At 50.2% G+C, this 21,056-nt stretch overlaps 1 protein-coding gene and 1 long non-coding RNA gene across 3 annotated transcripts in view; one reads left to right on the top strand and one right to left on the bottom strand.

The window, feature by feature from the left end:
* Window positions 1-987: 987 nt before the first annotated feature.
* Window positions 988-1,719, bottom strand: LOC143270373 (uncharacterized). Its single transcript, XR_013047535.1, has 2 exons — window positions 1,584-1,719; window positions 988-1,121 (listed from the first exon to the last, which is right to left on the bottom strand). It is a non-coding gene; the product is annotated as an uncharacterized LOC143270373 (long non-coding RNA).
* A 14-nt stretch (window positions 1,720-1,733) lies between these two features.
* Window positions 1,734-21,056, top strand: part of Ccdc60 (coiled-coil domain containing 60) — a 158,287-nt gene continuing 138,964 nt past the window's right edge. For both annotated transcript variants that reach the window (XM_076560171.1, XM_006970818.4), the window contains exon 1: window positions 1,734-1,876. In XM_076560171.1, coding sequence (XP_076416286.1) covers window positions 1,790-1,876 — 87 coding nt within the window. In that variant the 5' untranslated portion in view covers window positions 1,734-1,789. The remainder of the gene's footprint in view (window positions 1,877-21,056) is intronic.

Below are 21,056 nucleotides of genomic sequence, written 5' to 3'. Positions count from 1 at the left end.
TACACAGGGGTGCTATGCTTGTGTAGATGTCCTCAAGATGAGCTTAAACCCATTCCTCCAGATCATGCAGAACTAGTTGACTCCATCTCACCACCCTCGACCCACAATGCCCTGTAAGCCACCCTTCCTTAGACTCCCGCCCGGCCAGGCTGAATGGTTCCCATTCTGCCTCGCTTCCTCATGCCCAGCCCCATCCTCTAAACATGGCTTTGTTTATCTTCAGCCTGGTCGCTGAATGCTACCCACGGAGGAAGCAGGCAGACCCAGACTTCCTGTGGAGAGGAAGGCCAGATTCGGGCTTCAGACAATGGAGAGAAAATAAGCAGTGTCGGAGGGAGGCCAGTTGCACTCTGCAGAGAGCCATCCTGCAGTGGGAGGGGGCCCGAAGGAAGGAAGATGGAGCCCTGGTGAGCTCAGAACCCTCACAGCTCAAGGTGTAGGAACACACCGCGGACGGGAATGAAGCGGAATAAAATACAGCCAAGGAGACAGCGTGCGAATCCAAATATACGGGTTAAATTGCAGCGGGCTGGCGCAGGGCAGGTAATCAATAAGTATCAGTCAGCATTAACATCTGCTCGGCTGTGAGCCAGGAGCAGCGAGAACGTTGCCGCTTCCCAGGGTCACTCACAGCGCCTCTCCACCTGGGCTATCCACGTGGCGTCTCATTTCTTTGATCCTCAGCCTCCAGTAGGAATCCTGCAGCCCCCGCGCTTTAAAGACGTGGAAATCCAAAGCTCACAAAGCTAGATCTCTTACCTCAGCGAGTAAAAAACCTCGGGGTTTAGAATCAAACAGTTCTGGACTGCAATGTCAGCCCATTCAAGAACGTTGTGTTGTGAAAGACACAAACAGCACACTGTGTATTGTTGGCTCCCAATAAACGGCATACCCGAACGTGTGTGTGTGTGTGTGTGTCCATAAATCTCTATCTGTGCATGGGTTTTGAAGGGCATGTAGGAGTTTTCAGTTAGGAAGGGCAATAGATCATTGCGGAGGCTCCCATTTGAGCGTTTAATACAAAACCCGAGAAGACACTTTTAGATGAGCAACAGGAGGAAACTGACTTTGAAAGGAAGAAATCTTGGAAGCAAGTGGAGAGAAGGCTGGAGTCCTCGGGCCTGAGCAGAAAAGAAAGAGAAATAAAAAATAAAACACCTCCTCCACTCCCTTCCCCCCCACAAAAGAGTTTGAGCAATGTGGCTCCCTGGCCAGCCACCTGCTCAGAGCCCACTCCTAGGAACCAGGAAGAGTGCCTGGCCTCACCTCCACCAATCCCAGCCGAGGAGGAAGCGCGGCCTGGAGGCGTCTGTCCGTTGCCAGGTTACTGAGCGAGCGCTACCTGGCAGTTGGGCCCCAAGGTTGAGCCCCTATGGAGGGGCCGCCTAGCTCCCTCGCCTCCCTGGCCGGGCGAGGCTGGGGCTTTTGTCTGTAGAGTTTTATATTTTTCAGCTCACATTTTATTTTGCTTATATAAAAGAAAAAAATCCCCTCCTTAAAAACGGGGGACACTTAGAAAGTGACTTGGTGTAAGTTGAGCAGCGCCCGGCTGCTTGCCTGCCCACCTCACCAGACCTCCTCACCCAGGGACACCGGATGCTCAGCTTTCCGACTAGTCCTCAGAGAGACCTCCTTGCAGTCCCTGGACTTGCGTCTTGGGGAGCTGGGGGAATCTTCTGGACCTTTGCGCACCAGTGAGGGCCGAAGTCGAGGATTCTGGAAAAGGCAAGAAAAACCCTTCACGTGGAGGCACGGGCTATAAAAAAAAAAAGCCTGAAGTCGTTCCAAGATGACCAAAGTGCCGGCCACCAAAAAGTTACAGAGCGTCCCCAGCAAGAAGGCCCTTTGGCCTTCTGACGTCTCGGATCAATCCCAGGTGAGTCGCCTCTCTCTCTCCGCTGAACCGGAGGACTGGATCAGGTTCGGTCCGCCTGGGGGGGGGGGGGACGAGGGCCTAAGGTATAATTAAATTGTCCAGACCTCCCTGTTGTTCTGGACGGTTGCTTTCTCACGGAGAATGAAAACACGAAGCGGGAGTGCGAGCTGGGCCCATCCCATTAGCCAGTAATTCCAAAATGATGGGCTAAATCGACGGAGACACTGTAGAGCGTCAGGGGGAAATGAAGATGAATGTAGCTTGGGAATCCCAGAACTTAGCTCCAGAGATCCGCTGGGCGAGAGAGAGACAGGCCCTCCCTCTAGCTTTGTGGAGGGATTGGCTGCCAGGGTGTCACACTTGGGGTTGAAGGTTGGGCTGGCTGTGGCACCACCTGCTGTGCGTCATCAGGTGAGTTTCTCAGCGCCTCTGAGCCTTCCTCACCTGCCTACTGAGAATGGGGATGTCAGCTAGGCCTCAGTAAGTACAAAGAGCAAGAGGAGTGAATTACGGTAACTGTCTATTTACACGTGTGTGTAAGGTAGGTCTAGAACATGCCATTGTGTCGTTGGTACTGACTCAAGTCAAGGGTTTCTGGGTGCAAACGTCATAATTCGGTCGATGATGTTTTAAGCATGTTTAACTTTGATGTCTTACTCCGCCATCGTTAGGCAAGGGGGGAGGGTGCCAATGCCAGCCCATGCTAGTCCACCCACAGGGATTCAGGAGGGCTCAGAGTCATAACCCCAGGAAGGATGGCCTATGGCGGAGGAGTCGTAAAACTCTTCAGAATGCTCCAAGGCAGCTTCTTTGGTTTTTTTTTTTTTTTAAGATTTTTGTTATTTTTCTGTTATGTGTGTGAGTGTTTTGCCACTGTGGGCCTGATACCTGTGAAGGGCACTGGATCCCCTAGAACTGGATGGAGCTAAGGGTGACTGTGAATTGCCATGTATGTGCAGGGAGTCGAACCCTGGTCTCCCACAAGAACAGCGAGTGCTCTTAGTCTCTGAGCCATCTCTCCAACCCCAAGGCTGCTACACTTGAAACAGAAATGCATCTTCGCTCACCCCTCCTGGCTCTGCCCACTAGGGATGATACACAACCTTGTGTTTCTCCTGTCATCTCTAAATGCTTCAGTGAGTGTGTTTGACCCAGAGCATCCCCCTCTGGAAGCAAACTTCCTGGCAGAGCAGGAAGAGAAGGAGAATGATGTGTGAGATGATTGTCACAGGACCGGGTTCAAAGGATCCACACTACTGGCCAACTCCCATGAGTTGTCCTCTGACTATAGGAAGTGGGTCTTAAGAAAATGACCACACAGTCCAAAGTATTTTGGAAAGGTAAATAGCCTTACTTTTTCCAAAGGGTGCCTATCCAAGCAAGCAAGCAAACATACCCAGCGGGGGGGGGGGGGGGGGGGGGGGGGGGGGGCTTTGAGTTTTTTTTTTTTCCTAATGCAGAGGGGTCCGGTGTCTCACTCTTGAGTGATGTGAGTGCCACAACACATTCTCATGCTATTGGCTAAGACAGAGCATCAGTTTCCAGGAAGAAGGGAAAGCTGAGCACACATTTTGATTTCAGCAAGTGCTGACCCTGGAGGAATTTGAGTTTCTGATCAGTGGGTGCTTTCCAATTTACTTTTTTGATGGAGTTCATCCTATTTAACTCTTTGATAGGAAAGACAGTGCATTTTGTTTGCATTTCCCATATGACCTCCTCATGCACGCCATGGCACACACACACACACACACACACACACACACACACACACACACAAAATAAATAAATAAAATTGATTGTATGTTTTTAAAGACATCCCTTCACTGCTGTTCCTCTTTCTAAGACATATGACAACCTCAGGGTCTCTCTGGCCATCCTTCAGAAGATCACACCTATTTTTTTTTCTTTTTCAAGACAGGGTTTCTCTGTGTAGTTTTGGTGCCTGTCCTAGATCTCGCTCTGTAGACCAGGCTGGCCTTAAATTCCACAGAGATCTGCCTGGCTCTGCCTCCCGAGTGCTGAGATTAAAGGTGAGCGCCACCACCGCCCAGCCGATCACACCTTTCTGAATTTCATTTTAGAGTCACTGAAACGCACTGATTAACCCCACCCAGGCCATGACAAACTATAAGGAAATATGTAGCTATAAAGACAGATCCTGGAACCAATAAAACTAACAATAATTTCAATTCCCACCAGGTGGTGATGCCTAACCTGTACTGTCTGCCAGAGGTCACAGGTGTCACCTTAGAGACAAAGCCTGGGCAGGTGTGAAATTCCCAGAGCCAGCTACAGTCTGTCAGGACCTGTAGATGCAAGAAAGTGCCACAGTTCAGAGAGGACAGGGCCCAGGCAAGGGCGGAGCTGGGATTCGAACCGGAATCTCACTCATTCCAAAGTTCAGTCCTCCGCTGGGTCCCGATGCCAACGCAGAGGTTGCCCTGTTCGATGCCAAGCGTGTAAGGGGCACGAAAACAGTCAGATGGTTTCTAGGCCTGTTTTGGAGAGGGAGGGGAAAGACACACAGAAAGAGAAAAAACGAAAGGCTGGGTTGGAGGAGGAGTGCAGGAAGGCTAACTCCCCAGGAGGGGGCGGGGCCATACTGTGTCACGTGGCCATAACAAGTCGATTGCTGGCATGGCCACAGGTGACCCCATAGCCTCCAAGGCTAGCCATTTCTCCTCCTCACAATTAATGTTAACATAGACTGCTTTCCTGGGCAGCCTCCTCATGCGCCTCTGTTCTGCTGGGGTTTTTGTGGGTTGTGTGTTGGGTTGTTTTTTGTTTCTGCCAACAGAAGGAACCTAAGCATGCAAATCCCCTGGTTGAAATTTTTTGTTGAAGAACCTTCCTACTCCCTGATCTGTTTAGGGGGTCTGTTTCCCTTTGTCCCCCCACAGGAAGCAGGGGAAAGTCTAACAGAGTAAGCACGGCAGAGGGAGGGTTGATGTGGGGGATTGCAGGGAACCCACGGTTTCTGACTTGGAAAAGGCCAGGGGCCTTATCAAACATCCCATCCCCTCCACATTCTAGAAGAGTGGTGTTGTAGGCTCTCGGTGCCTGGAGTTTCTACCTTGCCGTCTCTAAACCCTAAGACAGAAAAAAAAAAAAAAAAAGGTCTTAACATGGCCAGATGCAAAACCTCCCAGAAAAACATTCCGGGAGGAGTCTCCTCCTAACTCAACAAATGATGAGTAGATAGATTCTCCAATAAGCCATGTGGGCTTCCACCCCAGCTCTACCGCTAGCTAGGTCAGGTGACCTTAGGCGGATCACTTGCTCCCCATGCCCTACTCTGTGACTTTGTGAAGTACGTGCACCACTTTTAAGTTTGTATTTATCATTATTATGGGGGGGGGCATGTGTCCCACAGTACCCACAGTGAGGTCTGAGGAATCATCTCCCTCCTCCACCTTTAGCATGGGTTCTGGGAGCAGGACTCAGATCACCAGGCTTTCCCAGCAAGATCCTTTACCTGCTGAGCCACCTTGCAGATCCCCATTTCTTTTGAAAAGTTAGGAGTTCCGAAGCTTCTCTTTCATGATGCGGCTTCTGTTTTAGGATGGGTTTGGATCTTTTTTTATTTTTATTTTTGCGCCACTATAAAAGCACACTGTACCTGTTAATGAGGCGATAGGACATGCCCTGCTCCCAGAGATGTTAAAATGTGGACCATAATGTGCCTCTTACTGCAGATGAAGTTTGTCTAAAAGTCTCCACCCTGATAACACCGCTTTTAGAAACAGGTGGGCTTGTGGGGGTAAAATTCAGACGGAACCTGACACAGTTGGCGCCACTGAATGTCAGCCGCCATGACGATGGTGTTTAATCTCATCAATGACCGGAGGGTTAAGGTCTTATCCCTGGGTACACTGGGGCCGGCGGAGCCCCGAGGTCCAGTTCTCTACTGAGAACCAAGCAGGCAGATGATGAGAAAAGGGGATGAGGAGTCAGGCAGGGCACCTCATACTGAACAGCCCTGAGCCTGAACCTTCGTGGTGAGGAGTCTGCAGAGCCCTGGCTCTCCCTGCACTCGGGGTGCGGGGAGTCCAAGAAGGAGAGGCAAGATGTTTTAGAAAGATTCTCTCCTGCTGGCAGAACATCCCCTCCCCCGGCCCCCAGCAGGACGACAGACTTCACTGCGGTTCTCCTCTCTCTGTGGCAGACAGGAGGAGGGACTGTGGCCTGGAGAGGTAAAGGCCAGATGAGTCGCTGGGGCTTTGTTGGGAGCGAGTCTGGAGCCAGGCGATCTCCTGACCTCCAATCAAGGATGCCACACCCCCTGCGCTGGATCACTGATTACCCTGAAAAAGCAGTAAATTATCTAATGACCGCTTGTGATTTAATGCTGGGGGCGGGGAAAGGTAGGCGGCCAGACCCCTCTGTGCCAGGCAAGATTTGGCCCAGGAAAACAGCGGGGAGTTTTCTCTCTCCAAGGGAACCTAGGTTCAGTGACTGACTGCACAAGACAATTGCAATTCACAGGCTTGGGTTTTTTTTCATGTTCGCTCTTTCCTTCCCTCCTTCCTTCCATCCTCCCTTCCTTCCTTCCTTCCTTCCTTCCTTCCTTCCTTCCTTCCTTCCTTCCTTCCTTCCTTCCTTCCTTCCTTCCTTCCTTCATTTTTTCCTTTCTTTCTTTCCTCATGGCCTAATGCTCTTAGCTGGTACTCCTCGCCATAGTGACCCTTCACTGTGTCTGATTGCGGACGCCATGACAGCAACTCCTCTCCATGATCAATCGGGAGGCAGGAAGGAGCTGGTCCATTACCTCCTGATGTAGGAAGAGTGATAGGCGTGCTCTGCACTGGACAGAATGAGGCAGCTCTTTGCCCCTCTGCGAGGAAGCAGCTGTGCATTGTGAGGAGAGGGCAGCGGGAGGAGGGAGGGGACAGAGCACAGGGTCTTCCTCCTGTGACATAAGTGATAGACACCCCCGAGGAGCCAGACAAAGTTCAAGTCCTCCTTTTGGACCTGTCCAGGGTGAGAATCTGTGAGCTGAACTGAATGGCATTAGGTCCGTGAGGTAGGCGTTTTAACGGGTTAAACAAAGTGATGCATGGGAGGTGCTGAGAAAGTCCCAGGTCCATAGGCTCCTGCTCTCTGTCTTCTCTGGCTGGCCGTGAATGCCACCAGCAGTCTGAAGCTACACTCATCAATTCGGAGTCTAGAAGAGCTCACAGCAGGCTGGAGCCCCCTCATGAGCAAGGCCAGATCCCAGCTCAAGGAGAGGCATAGGAAACAGGTCTGGGCCCATTTTAGATTTGCATGGAGGCTAAAACACCTTTCAGGAGTTCACCCTGGTGGCAGAAATTCCTGACCCAGTTCAGAACCTTTAGGTTGTAGAGAAGGGAGCAGCTCCAGGGGGTGGGGGTGGGGGTGGGGGTGGGGGTGGAGGTGGGGGTGGGGGTGGGGGTGGAGGTGGGGGTGGGGGTGGGGGGGTGACTCAGGCCTGTATTTCCAGCTACTTGGAAGCTGTGGCTGGACAGATCATGAATTTGATCTAGGCTATATAACCAGACTCTGTCTCAAAATAATTATTTTAATTAATAAGTTAATTACAAGTAGAGTGCCCATGAGTGTAGTTCAGGTCCCTTGGATTTAACTCTCAGCCTGGTCCCATCACTCACATTGAAATCCCATGGAGAACCAGAAGTTATTGAGGAAAACACCGTGTATTGATTAGGACCCTTGCAGGCTGCAGACACAAAAAGAAACCAACAATGCAGTGAGGTAAACATGAATTTGTTTCTCTCATGGTAAGAAGTCTGGAGGTGGGCAGTCTCTGTATTGATTCAGTTACTCTGGAATGCCCCAACCTCTTCTTCTCATGATGACAAAATGGCCGCCCCCACTCCAGGTCTTACAGCCAAGACCCCTATGTGCCGCTTTGCTGAAACAAGCCAAAGGACCCTCCCTGGCTAATGTCCACCAGTGGCTCACTTGCCCGAGTAGTGTTGCCATTTTCTGTTTAGTATAAGAGTGACTGGGAAGGGTTTTCTAACAGACAGCAGGGCAAGAGGCAGATGGTTGTGTTGGAGATGGTGGTAGCAATGGCGTTGGGTTGACAGATCAGTAGTGACCTAGCTAGGCCATCACACAGTGTAGGACACGCCATCTTGACTTCCTCCCTGCATCTGCCCAGTCTCCAAACCTCAGCCACCGCTGCTGATTCCAATGTTTCGTGAATCCGCATGGCCTTCGGCAGCAAGAGGCGCTTACATCAAACCTGAAAGAGGCCAATTAAACCTTTCTCGGGCTGAACAAACCAACATTTCCACCACCCCCCTCAGAAATCTTTCTGACAGCTAAATTCAAAACCACAATCGCCAGTAATGGGATACCTTCTATCATGAGACAGTGGCATCTTTCTGTTCTATGTTTCTGTTTTCAAACTCCGCCGAGGACACCTTTCGGGGCTTGATTTGGGATCTCAAAGATTTCTACCCAAACTGGAATGTATGCAGTCGACGGCTAGTGTAATAACTTGAAACTCAGCCATGTCTAGTGATGTGCATTGCCAGGCTGGAGGGGGCCTGAGATTCCTCGGAAGACCGTGGGGCTGGGATGCTTTGGGGGGCAAGTGCAGGGTTGCTAAGGGTTTTATATGCTGTAGCTCAGAGGCAAGAACATGCAGCCTGTCCCCACTGTAGGTTGGAATGTTGTCAGGGTCATTCCTGAGGTTCCACTGGACACCTTGTTGTATTTTAAAAAGGGCGCGAAGGAGTCAAACCAGACAACAGGGCCCAATGGGAGGTTTATTGAGGGGAGGGGAGAGAAGAGGATAGAAACCGGTCCCTGAGGAAGAGAGCAAAGGAAGAGAAAGAGGAAGAAAGAGAGCCAGGCAGGGCCCGCCTTTTATAAGGGAACACAGCAAATGCACGCAGCGGGTGCTCTTAAGTGGCTGCAGCTGAGGATGTGTCCTGTCAGGGCGATAAGTATTATGAGAAATCCACGGAGTCTGCTTACAGGGTGATGGAATTTATTAAAGAGGAAAACTCACTGCGGCATGGGAGGTTGATCATAGAGTCCTGGAAAGCTGAGTTACAGTCCCACACTGTTCTTCTACCTGGTCCATCTCAGCATCCAAACCCACGAGGGAGAGAAGAGAGACTGCGTACGTGTATCTCAGGTCTTAAGGGTAGCTGAGAGGCCAGGCCCCAGGGGCATGTACTTCAAGGTCATAGGCGGGTGACACAGTTTACCTGCTACATCTCTAGGGCTATGCTTCAGGGTCATAGAACAGGTATCCACTACAGTCAGGACCCTAAGGTCGGGCCAGTACAGATACCTGAATGCTAACATATGTACCTCTACCCTGTGACAGATGTTGGAAGGACACTAAAATGAGCCAAACCCAGGGTTTTCTCTCAAGGAGCCCACAGTTCTGTTGGAGAGGAGGCTCCCAAATGACTATCAATCAAAGGGGCTAATAACAAATACCCCCAAAAGGCAAAAAATACATTTGCCCCTCGGTAATCATGAGGGATGCTACCAGGCCCTCTTTGCAGCCCAGACCCACAACTACACGTGTCCCTTACGTAAAGTGACAGGTGACAGCGTCTGTACAGAAGCTGCACACACCCTCCTGTGCGCTCTAATTCGTCTTCACAGAACTTCATGAATACCCAGCGCAGTGCAAACTCTGGGGGCGTCACTGTCATACCGTATCGTTTAGGGGACAAGTACAGTCTCGGTAGAAGTGGAAACGTTTGGAACGTTTCTGATACTCCCAGTTGGTGGAGTGCATGGAAGCAGCATGGCTACTGAGGACTGGCTATATAAAGAAGCATGTGACCTGGTTTTCCTTTTTTTAATTGTTGAGATTATAATTTCATTACAGCATTTCTCCCTTCCCTTTCCTCCCTCTAAAGCCTCCCAGATGGTAACCCCTCCCTGCTCTCCTTCAAATTCATGACCCCCCTTTTTCTTGCTAATTGTTGGTTCATGCATATGTGTGTGTGTGTGTGTGTGTGTGTGTGTGTGTGTGTGTGTGTGTGTTTACATATATTCCTAAATGTAACCTCTTCAGCTACTATAACACTACCTGTATGTCTATTTTCAGAGCTGATGGTTCGACACTGGACTACCAATTGGTGTGTCCTCCCTGGGGAAGATAACCTCGCCCACCCCGAGCCTTCCTTAGGCTGTATAGGGTCAAGGCCCAGTGGGCTTCTCTCCACCCAGTTTGGCACGCTCGTCGCTGTCCTCTTTGTCCGGCTCACACTTGGGCAGTCACGTTGATGAGACTTTACGCATGTAGCTTCTGATGTCACTAGGAGACACGACCTCACAGCAAACTCCCTGAGCCTCCGGCTCTTACACTCTTTCTGCCGCTCTTCTGCGACGTTCTCTGAGAGCCTTAGGTGTGTAGAGGTGTTTTGTAGCTGGGCCCACTGGGACCGGGCTCCACAACTCTGCATCTGGATGGGTTGTGGCTTTCTGTAATGGTCTCTATCTGTTGCAAAGAGAAGTTTCCTCGATGCAGGCTCAAGACTACACTTCTCTGTGGGTAGAAGGACAGATGTCCATAGAATTCTTGTTAGGGATTGTGCTGACTTAGTAAATTAGGGGCTCTGGATTGTCCTCTGATGATTTCACTAGTACTGGGTAGTTAGCTAGGTTTCTAGTACCAGGTCTGGTCTCCCCCTCTTGTTGAGTGGGGTCTTAAGTCTAGTTAGAGAGCTGTTGGTTACACCAAGCTATGTGCACCACCCCACTGCGCCCATGCCGTGATATCGTGCTGGTCACTGATGTGGTTGGTGCAGAGGCATCTTAGCTGGGCAGGACTATTGGCTGCCTCCCTCCTTTGGAAGCTTGCATGCTGCCTTCTGGTTACCATAAAAGTTAGTCCTCAGGGAAGAGGCTTTCAGTGACCTGAATCTTGAGTGTTGGCTGGATACAGACTTGGGTGACATGAGACACTGGGACCTAATTTCCTAATACATAGGAGTCAAGCTGGAACATCAATTACTGCTATGTTTCTAAGAAGCAAGTTCCTTCATAGCACCCTGCCTTATGGGTTGATCCTCCCCTTCCCTAAGAGTTCCAGACTCTCCTCTTTCTGGTCTTCCCTGTTCTCCTTCCTCCATAAATGTTTGCACGTTAATACATATATTAATACATATACGTTATTATACACACACTCCAAGAAAAGCCAACAACAAGAAATTCTGTCCCAAAGGTTGTCGAGTCAGGTGGGATTTTACCCCATGGATCTTCACCGAGGCCTTCTGTGACTACAATCGTCTAATGTTCCACTTCTTCCTAAGATCTGAACATGAGCATGGCGGTCTCCCAAACTCGGCACCATTGACTCTTGGGACCAGTTGGACCAACCTGTGCACTGTAGGCTGCTGAGCAGCCACTCCTATCCCTTCTCAGTAGATGACAATAGCCACCCTCCAGTTATGGCGACCGCGAATGTCTAAGTGTTGCCCAGTGTCCTCAGAGTCACCCCTGGCTAAGCCCCCAAAACCTTAAGAATCTTCCTGTAGTCTAGTATCCATAGGCTGTCCATGGGATTCTGAATGATGGACACCGTTATGTACCGACTCCGGGTCTCTGAACTCTCCCTGTCTGTCACCTCACACGCCAATCACTGGCCCAGAGGAAGTGTTCTGTAGACACCACTGCCTTCTATCCAGTGCCTAGTAGAACCATCACCTGTCAGGACAATTCTGTCGGCCTTTTCCTGCACACTGTACCCTCCATGTGGCCTCATTCCTGTTAACCTCAGTGAATGTGCAATACTGTTCCTTCCCCGGTGGAAATAGTATGAGTGGGCTGTGGAGAGGGCATTTGCCGTGCAAGCATAAAGATCAGAGTTCTAATCCCCAGGATGCACATGAAGCTGGGACTGTGGAGAACATCTGTAACATCTGTAGCCAAATGGGAGGCAGAGGTGGGAAAAATCCCTGGAAGCTCATGGGCCAGCTGGTCTGGAAAACACAGGGATGAGCAACAAAGAGACCCTTGAACACACAAAATTGAAAGGCAAGGACCAGTTGTCCCCTGACCTCCACACATGTGCACACACACACTCACATACACAAATACGAATGTACATACATGCAGAAAGACACTCATCTCTCTCTCACACACACAATCCAGGATGAGGGCTTATATCTTGAATGGGGTTTAGAAGGTACTATGCAAGCCCACCAATTTTACCTCATCTGTGATTTTGCAATATGCCATGCCCTCCATCCTCTTCCTCCTCCCAGAACATGGTTCAGTATCAGCTCGATGGCCACCTTTTCGACAAGCCTTCCCTGAGCATCCCTTCCCAAACCAGGTCTCAGGCTCCTGTTTACCAGGGGTTTTCCTGACGTAACCCTCTCCCTTGGCAAACTCATAGCTTCTCAAAGGCAAGAGGGCAGGTTAGCCGTGTCTGTCACTGGAACTCCAGCACCCAGCAGGACCTGCCACGGGGTAGACACACAGTCGAGCTTTGGTTGAAGCAGATCCACCTGCCCAGGACCTGCTTGGTTCAAGGCAGCCACTCATCAGTATTAAAGCCAAGTCAACTCCACTTGGGACAGAAAGAGGAGCCGGAGGTCTAGGTGGAGCCCAGGAAGGGAGCACAGCTCAGAGCTACCTCTCAACACCATCCCCAGAAACAGCCAATCCCACCATGGTTCCCCATGTCAGGATGTTCCCAGGGATCCAAATGGTGGCACAGTATCCACAGGCCTTTGCCTGGAATCGGAAGTCCTGGCTCCCGGCTCTCTTGCCGCCCATCTGGATGACTCTGGAGGAACCACGTGACCTCCCCAGTTCCTTCATCTTCACCTAAGCAGAGACTCTAACCTGGAATTTTCTGGCCTCTGTTGTAGTACCATGATTAGAGAGAGAAAAATAACGACCTTCTATTTATCCATCACACAACAGGCGGTCTGCGTGTGTGCTTGACACAATGGCTCAGTCCTGTGGAGCAGATGAGATCCTGACCCTCTATGTGCAGAGACAGGAATCTGAACCCTCAGGTAGACCAGATGCATTAGTTACCTTTCCTGTTGCCCCAGTTATAACTATCCAGAGCAACTCAAGAAAGGACGGATTTATTCTATCTCACAGTTACAGGATGTGGAGAAGTTTCAGTGACAGAGCTCTGGGCCCGCTGGTCTCACTGGATCCCCAGGAAGCAGAGAGCAATACATTCCGGGGCTCACTTCACTTTCCCAGTCCAGGCCCCCAGCCCGGGGACCCATGCGGCTCACATCCATAGTGTGTCTTCCCACCTCCGTCAACCCACTCTAGATACTCCCTCACAGATGTGCCCAGAGGTTTGCCTCCTAGGTGATCTCCGTCATCGCATTGGCAACATTCCGCATCACACGGATAAGCGGTTGATGGAGTTGAGGTTTTAATCCCAAACCAAATCACTTCAGAGAGCCTGTGTTGCTAAGAGGAGCCTAGGGGCTGTGGTGATACCGCCAAGCAGGAGGAGGGCCCCTTTCGGAGAGGCATCTGTTTGGAGCAAGTTTGTAAGGAGTATGTATATTCAAAAAGTCTGCGACAGAAAAAAGGAGAATGCCAACTTTAGCTTCAGGCAACACGCATGACAATCTTTCTGTGCCCGTGGTCACGGGCAAGGGCATTTGCATTTTCCTGAGATCTTGCTAAAATATGCTGCCGGGCTCCTGGCACCGAGCAGAGCTTTTAAAGATGGGGGAGGAAGCAAGGAAAGAAGCGGTAAGCACGGCTTCAACGCAGCTTCCCAGGCAGAGCCCTTTCCATGGAAGGCACAGGCGCCCTTTCTAATTAGAGCCACGTTTCTAAGAAAGGCGTGTTTTGATTCCAGGTCAGTTCACTGCCAAGGCCTGCTGGCTAAAGGAGAGGGGGCAATAAGCCCACATAATGAGGACTAGGGTTGGGGGGGAGGGGGGAGCAGATATACTGATCATTTAAACAGCTTAATTGGGTTGAATAATTTAGGTATATCCAGTTAAATGAATTCCCTCTAAATCTAAGCTCTGACCTATAGGATTTTTGGCTTTTTTTTTTTCCTTAAAAAATGAAAATCCACTCTGCATTGTAAATTTGCTCGTTTTTCTGCTATCTGAGCACTTGGCTTAGAGAAGAGAATGTTCAGAAAACGCCTGTGTGTGGGGAGCAGACCCCCCTGAGAATCTGTTTGGGGGAAACCAAGGACAGCTACACATGTGCACACTCATCCTCGGGCAGTTGTCTGCTCCACTTGATCAGGGACCCACAGTGTTTCATCCACCTGTACCCCAACCTGTGCTGAACGCTCCACAGAGATGGGTACCCAGTGTACTGGCAGGATTCTCTACAGAAAGAGAACCAATAGTGTGGGTGTATACTCTTAAGACTGATGGATTGTTTTATTTATGTGTATGTGTGCCTGCGTATATGTATGTGCGCCATGTATATGCAGGAGCCCTTAGAGACCAGAAGAGGGCGCTAAGTTCCCTGGACACTGGCGTTACAAGCAGCTGTGGGTACCGGGAACTGAACCCAGGTCCTCTACAAGTGCAGTAAGCGCTCTTAGCAGCTGAGCCATCTCTCAGGGCCCAGGATAATCACCATAAAAAGGGATTTATTTCAAGCAGCTTGTACCGAACAGGTCTGGCGAGCCCAGAATAGCTGTCTGCACGCTGGAGAAGCAAACACCCAGTTCAGTTCTGTCTACACAGCTGGATGCCTTAACAGTCCCAATCCATCTGTGAAGGTCCAGACGCTCCCTGCGGGTGGGGTGGGGGTGCTGCTGATATTCCTTCCATGTTAAAAGGCCAAAGACACTGAGGTGTGATGGTAGCCAAGGAAATACAGGTCCTCACTCAGGAAGAAGTGAAGGCAGGCAAGGAATACTGCTTTTTCCTTGGACCTCCTTTTTTTTGGGGGGGGGGGTGGCTGGTACTGGAGATGAAACCCAGGGCCTCATTCATGTGAGGTAAACACTACCCTCTCTGTAACCCTGCCTAGGCCTTTACTGTAGCCCAGACCACTCAAAGTACCACATGCTGTGAAGAGAGGTGTTCCTTCCTCCCCCCTCCTCCTCCTCCTCCCCCTCCTCCTCCTCTGTTGTTCCTTTCTGGAAACACTCTCACAGAACACCCAGAGGTGTGTCTCCCAGGTGACTCCAGTCAAGGTTAACCATCACCAGCCTAAGCTTACTGGACCAGTAACCATGGGCAAGTTACCCCCAGGGCCTTGGTTTCCTTCTCTGTCCCATGCAATCAGTAACAGCTCCTGCTTGATTGGGTCGATGGAAGGGCTGGTGACATAACACCCAGCAGTGTCCCTGATGTACAGGAAGTGCTCGTTGAGGACAATCATCTCTCCACTGCCATGCAGGAATCAAAGCCAGGGGCCCCAACTATCAGCAATTAAAACGTTTAAATGCTGACATTTCCAGAAATGACGGCTCTCCGGCTGATGATATGTATTCAGGGGAAGGGACCCGAAGGGTAATGCAGCCGCAATGCTTCCTTCCCGAGAGCCCTTGAAGCAAATGCCCAAAAGGCAATTAGCGCACCCATGTTCCCTGGCTTATTAGCAGGTCCTGTCGTCTGCTAATCAAGCCGCTCTCCGCTATTTTTAGACCTTTTAAAGGAGGCATCTCAAGGCTCAGGGGAGGTGCCAGGGAATCTGAGGGAACAGCAACCTGGTTTCCTCGTGGTGAGATGGAAGGATGGTGGGGGTTGGGGACAGTCCGAAGGGTTTGTGGGAGCAGAAATGGGCAGCCTTGACTCTTCCTTATTTAGTGTTTTATTAGCATGTGTTAAATATACATGATAATGGGCTTCATTATGGCATATGCATACATATGCATAATATTTTATCCATGTTCATCCATGTTACCCTCTCTTGTGGAATTCCCTTCATCGTCCCAAATAGCTGCCCCCTCCCCCTGCTTCTACTTTCATACAGTGGTGTGTGTGTGTGTGTGTGTGTGTGTGTGTGTGTGTGTGTGTGTGTGTGACTACTTGAGAAGGATTAAGAGGTGTGGCCTTGTTAGAGGAAGTATGTCACTGGGGGTGGGCTTTGAGGTTTCAAAAGCCCAAGCCAGGCCCAGTGCCTCTCTCTTCCTGTTGCCTGCTGATCCAAATGAATAACTCTCAGCTCCTTCTCCAGCACCACACCTGCCTGTGTGCTCCCACGCTCCCCACCGTGATGACAGTGGACTAAATCTCTGAAACTGTAAGCCAGCCCCAGTTAAATGCTTTCTTGTATAAGGGTTGCCATGGCCGTGGTGTCTCTTCACAGCAACAGAACACTGACTAAGACAGAGGAAGAAATTGACCCTCAAAACCTGGCCTGTCTGCCCCCAAAGGTCCACCTGCCCACATCCACCCCCAGTGGATGCTCCTGGCTGCTGGTCCTTTTGGGAGCAGAGGCTTGGCTTTATTTTGGAGTTTCTCCAAATTCAGTTTCCGACTGTGCACAGGCAGCCTGTGTCATCCTCCTGAGAAGTGACAGGCATGTGTAGAGAGAAACCACCCTGTCCACAGAACTCACACCACAGGTGGCCAGACTGTGCCCACTCAAGGCTGACCTCTTCCTTCCCGTCTGGATCTTCATCCGGCCTTTGTGTGCCGGTGAAGGATAACAACCTCTTCTGGGGCTTAAAGGACCTGAGTTTAATCCACAGTAGGAGTCTGGGTGGGAGAGTGAGGATGCTGGGCTGAGGTCAAGTGCCAACTAAGCAGCCAGCCCAGAGTCAGAGGAAAAAGAAAAAGCTGCTTCTCAGAAAGCAAAAAGCAGTGTTTATTTCCCGAGAGTATGAGAGCTGTGCCTTCATCAATCTTAAACCAATCTCTCTCTCTCTCTCTCTCTCTCTCTCTCTCTCTCTCTCTCTCTCTCTCTCTCTCCCTTCTCCCTCCCCCCACTCCTCCTTGGTCATTGTAACAGTAAAGGACAATGCATTAATTATCCCTTTCCTTCTTTTAGTTTAATTAGCTCAATTAATTATTCCAACAATTTTATATGCTTAAAAAGAGGAAAGACAAAAGCCATGCTGGCCACTTGGACATCTCTTGGATACATGAATGTCTGCCCCAGGGTTGTGGTGGGCATCTTTCTGTAACCACGTACCTCAGGTAAATAGATCCTTAGGCAAGATTGATAACAGCGGCCCAGATGATGTTTTAATCCAAATGCAGAAGGTCGCGAGGGCATCTCAGCAGTGAATGACGGGCCCACAAGTCCTGTGGTCCCAGGGAAGAGCCTGGCCAGGTTTCTCGGCATCAGTGGCCCTTTGCTGAAGGTTTGCCTTTCTGCCTTCACAGAGGACAAAAGGGAAGGCTTCCTTCTGAGCTCCACATGGAGCACAGGACTTCCCACAGTGTGCCTGCCTGCAGATGGATGGATGGATGGATGGATGGATGGATGGATGGATGGATGGATGGATGGATGGATGGATGGGGTTTTGTTTTGATAAAGAACTTGGTATCAAGTTCCAAGGCATTAAAGGAGCCCAGGCAATGTTATTGTAGATAATTTCATTCTCTACAGCCCGGTTCCCAGCAAAGCATATTACTGACTTTGGGGGTGGGAGATTAGATGCTACAGGCCCAGTGGGTTCAAGGCAATATACATATATATATGCTCTTCAGATAGGGTAGGAGCTCACCCAGGGGCCCTGAGCTTCTCCTCAAGGTCAGAAGTTCGAAGGCACTGGCTCTGTGCTCAGGTAGAGGCAGAATCGAAACCAAGATAAAGAATTCTTTCATGGGTTAACGAGTTAAGACAGCAATCTAAACTGATGGGTCCCCCCAAGTTCTGCCAAGCGCTGACAATGGGGAGTGAGTTACTTCTGTATTTTGCTGTGGCCTAATCCCTGACAGAATCAATTTAAGTGGGTGAAAAGATTTTGGCTCACCATTTCAGAGAGATTTCACTCACCACAGTGGGGAAGGCATGGTGGAAAAACAGCAGAGGGTGCCCTCCGAACCGGGTCTGCGTAGCCATCTCTGCCCCCCGCCCCATGAAACACTTCCACCAGCCAGGCCCCAATTCTGAAGGCTCCACAGTCCTTAAAGCAGATCTACCAGCACTCAGAACAGGAGCTGAGATGGGGGCGGGGGTGGGGGCGGGGGGACAGTTTGATTCCAACCCTAACAGAGAGCCATAGATCAACCGGGAGTCCTGCCTGTGCCATCTCCCAAATGAATAAATCACCTCTCAGCATCTCAGTCTTCTTATCTGCAAAATGGGGCTAAAATTAGTCTCTACTTGGGGTAGCCTTGTTACCGGAGTATCTGTGTTACTAGGGTAGCCGGGATTCCCTGGTCCCTCTGAGGATCCAGGGTGGGTACCCAGACTAAGTGTTGGTACGTGTGCTCTGAGCTTCTGATTCTTTTGTTGGGTCCAGACACAAGATAGATCAGCAAGTTCTTTTCTTTCATTCCCTTTTTCAAGACAGGGTGTCACTATGTAGCCCTGGCTGTCCTGGAGCTCACTATATAGACCAGACCTTGAATTCATGTAAATCCGCCTGCCTCTGCCTCCAGAGTCCAAGGAGTACGCCGCCACACCCAGTGCGAGTTCTCTTGAAGAGGCTCTCCGACTCTCTCACTGTCTCCTCTCTCTCCAACTCTTGGGGCTCTACAGTCCTGGCCCTCGCCACACACTGCCTTCTGTCTGTGGTAGCCACCAGCAGATGCCCTGGAGTAGACACTGCTGTTAGGGACCATCTTTCTGCAGCCGTCTCTTGGATACTTGCTGCATTAGTTAGCTGCCTTTACGTTGATGTAAACTGAACACCTGACAGAAACGGCTTTGGAGAGGAGGTGTTTGTTTGGTTCGGTGGCTTTTGGGGGGTTTTCTAATCAAGGCAGAGGGTGGGATGGAGCAGCCCTGCCTGAGGCAGTGGGAACACGAAGGGGAGAAGCTTCACATCGTGCTGGACCAGAAAGAGCAAGAGGACCTTGGTACTTGCCAAAGCCTCCCCAGACAGGAGCAACAGTCAGGGAACTAGCATGCAAAGCATGAGCCTGTAGAGGACACCTGAGATTCAGACCATAACCTGGACGCCCGTTGCTGTGTTGGGAAAGCTTTGTGCAAGAGGCACAGTGACTGCTGGATCAATGAACCCTTCATCTTCCTCAGCTAGCAGGCCTGTGACACCCCCCCCCCCATCTGTCAAGTTGTGCAAATCCTTTTAGGGATGGATTTTGTAATGTTTCCATTTATCCTTACCTTCTAGGCAACCTGGATTGTTCTAGACTATTCTAGAGATCCATCCCCTTTGGCCATGCCCTCCCAGCCACAGGCGATGAAACCACTTTGAACACGTGAGCTCAACAGACCTCTGAAGGAGTCGAGATTTCCTTGGACGCCTCTCCTTTGCTTTGTGGCCTCTCCTTTGCTTTGTGGTCTAAACCCTGCACTGACATGGGCTTCTTTGGCTCGGTCTTCTCTCAATTTTGCATCTGTATGTAGACTCATTCACTTAGAAGCTAGTGTCTAGAGTCTTTCTAATGCTAGATTTCATCTTTGAGACTCTGGCTGTGAACTCCTGTCACATGCTCGCTGATTTTTAGACCGTTTCCCTCACAGGTCCAGGACAGGATCTTCCCAGAATGCCAGGTGCAGATTCCAACGTCAGCACTGTGATCCCTTTCCAGCAAGCTGGAGGTCCTCCGGACTCATCCCTGGTCCATCCGTCATCCATTTTGCTTTATTCCTGTATCTATCCAGAGACCACATTTCTCCAGTAACGCAAACAAAGGAGATCTCCTACGCTCTTCGTCAGGTTCACAGCAAAGCCCAAAGAGCCAGCCTTTATTCGCGGCCATCTCTTACATTAAGAACAACTCTGCAATTTCTTGCACTTGCCTGTGCGTTCTAATCTCTTCTCCCTTGTAGATTTTCCCCAAATTACCTTACTCTCCTCCAGACACTTTCTTAAATCACAACAATTTTATGGAAGTAAATATCATGTGGGTAGAAAAATGGACACAGAGCAATGTACACTTTCAGGAATTGTTTACAGTGAACATACAAAACCAAGATTCAGAGCATCGCCTGAGCCCCCCAGAACTCTCTGAAACTCCCTGAGACCCGCACCCTCTTCTCCGTCACTGTCCCAACCCTCTTGTTGTTAATACGTTTGCCTGACTGTGACCTTGGTCTACCCGAGCCGTGCTGTGTGTATTTCGTTTGTGTAACACTGTCTGTGGGGCTCATTGGGGAAATCGGGGTGGGGGGGGTAGTGATTCCTCCTCCACGTTGTTGCTCTTTGGTTTTGGACTACAAGAACGGGACACTGTCTATTCATTCATTTTCTTCTTAAAGAACTTTGGGGCTTGGGGCTTATGCATGGAAAAGGATCACAAAAAATGCTAAGGGTGGTGCTAAATTTGGTTTCACAGAAGACAGACCCATGTTCCCCTCTGGTAGGTGCTTCCGGTCATCCACAGGGGCCGCATCAGGGACACTGACCACTAGCTGTGTGGGCGGCTGGGGCAAAAAGACCCACAGAGCAGCTTGGTGGGGAAGGGCCTGGTTTAGCTTACAGCTTCAAAGCATGGAAGCAGGAGTGGGAGGAGCTTCTTCACACCATGAAACAGAGAGGCCAGTCAGAACCCTGACAGGCTGGAACCTGCCAGCCCTGGCCTGCTCTGCCAACCAGGCCCCGCATACCGTGTGGAGAAAGTCCCTCGTTGGTTTTTTTTTTTTTTTTTTTTCTGCCTGAAAATGCTTTTCCTTTGCTGACAGCTGTAAGGGGCCTTCTCGCTGGCCATGGGATGACAGTGGCCAAGTTTTGTTGTCTGATGTTTCTTTAAAGGTGCCATTCTGTTGTTTTGCGCATTCTATAGTTCCTCACCACTCTTCGTTCTGGAATTTTCTCTCCTTTGGTCTTTTGGTTCCATGGCTCACCAGCGACTTTGAAATCACAATCTTTGCTACTAATCTTTTTTTCCCTCTGTCTTACAAGGAAAACAAGCTCCCCCTCCCCACAAAACGCCCCTGTTGTTTAGAAACTGGCAATGCTTAACTGCCAGGGATTTCACAGGGGTTCAGCCCCCTCTCTCCCTGCTTCTCCAATAATTCCTTACCTGTTGTTTTATTAATCTATTTTATCGGGGTGGGAGAGGGGTTACATGTTCATGTGTATATGCTTGTATGCACACAGGTGCACATGCATGTGTGGTATGCATATGTTCATGTGTGTATGATTGTATGCACACAGGTGCACGTGTGTGTGCGC

This window comes from Peromyscus maniculatus, chromosome 23, assembly GCF_049852395.1.
Source record: "Peromyscus maniculatus bairdii isolate BWxNUB_F1_BW_parent chromosome 23, HU_Pman_BW_mat_3.1, whole genome shotgun sequence".
NCBI classification, from domain to species: domain Eukaryota; kingdom Metazoa; phylum Chordata; class Mammalia; order Rodentia; family Cricetidae; genus Peromyscus; species Peromyscus maniculatus.
Note: the sequence above shows the minus strand (reverse complement) of the source record. Positions and strands in the feature narration are given on the sequence as shown.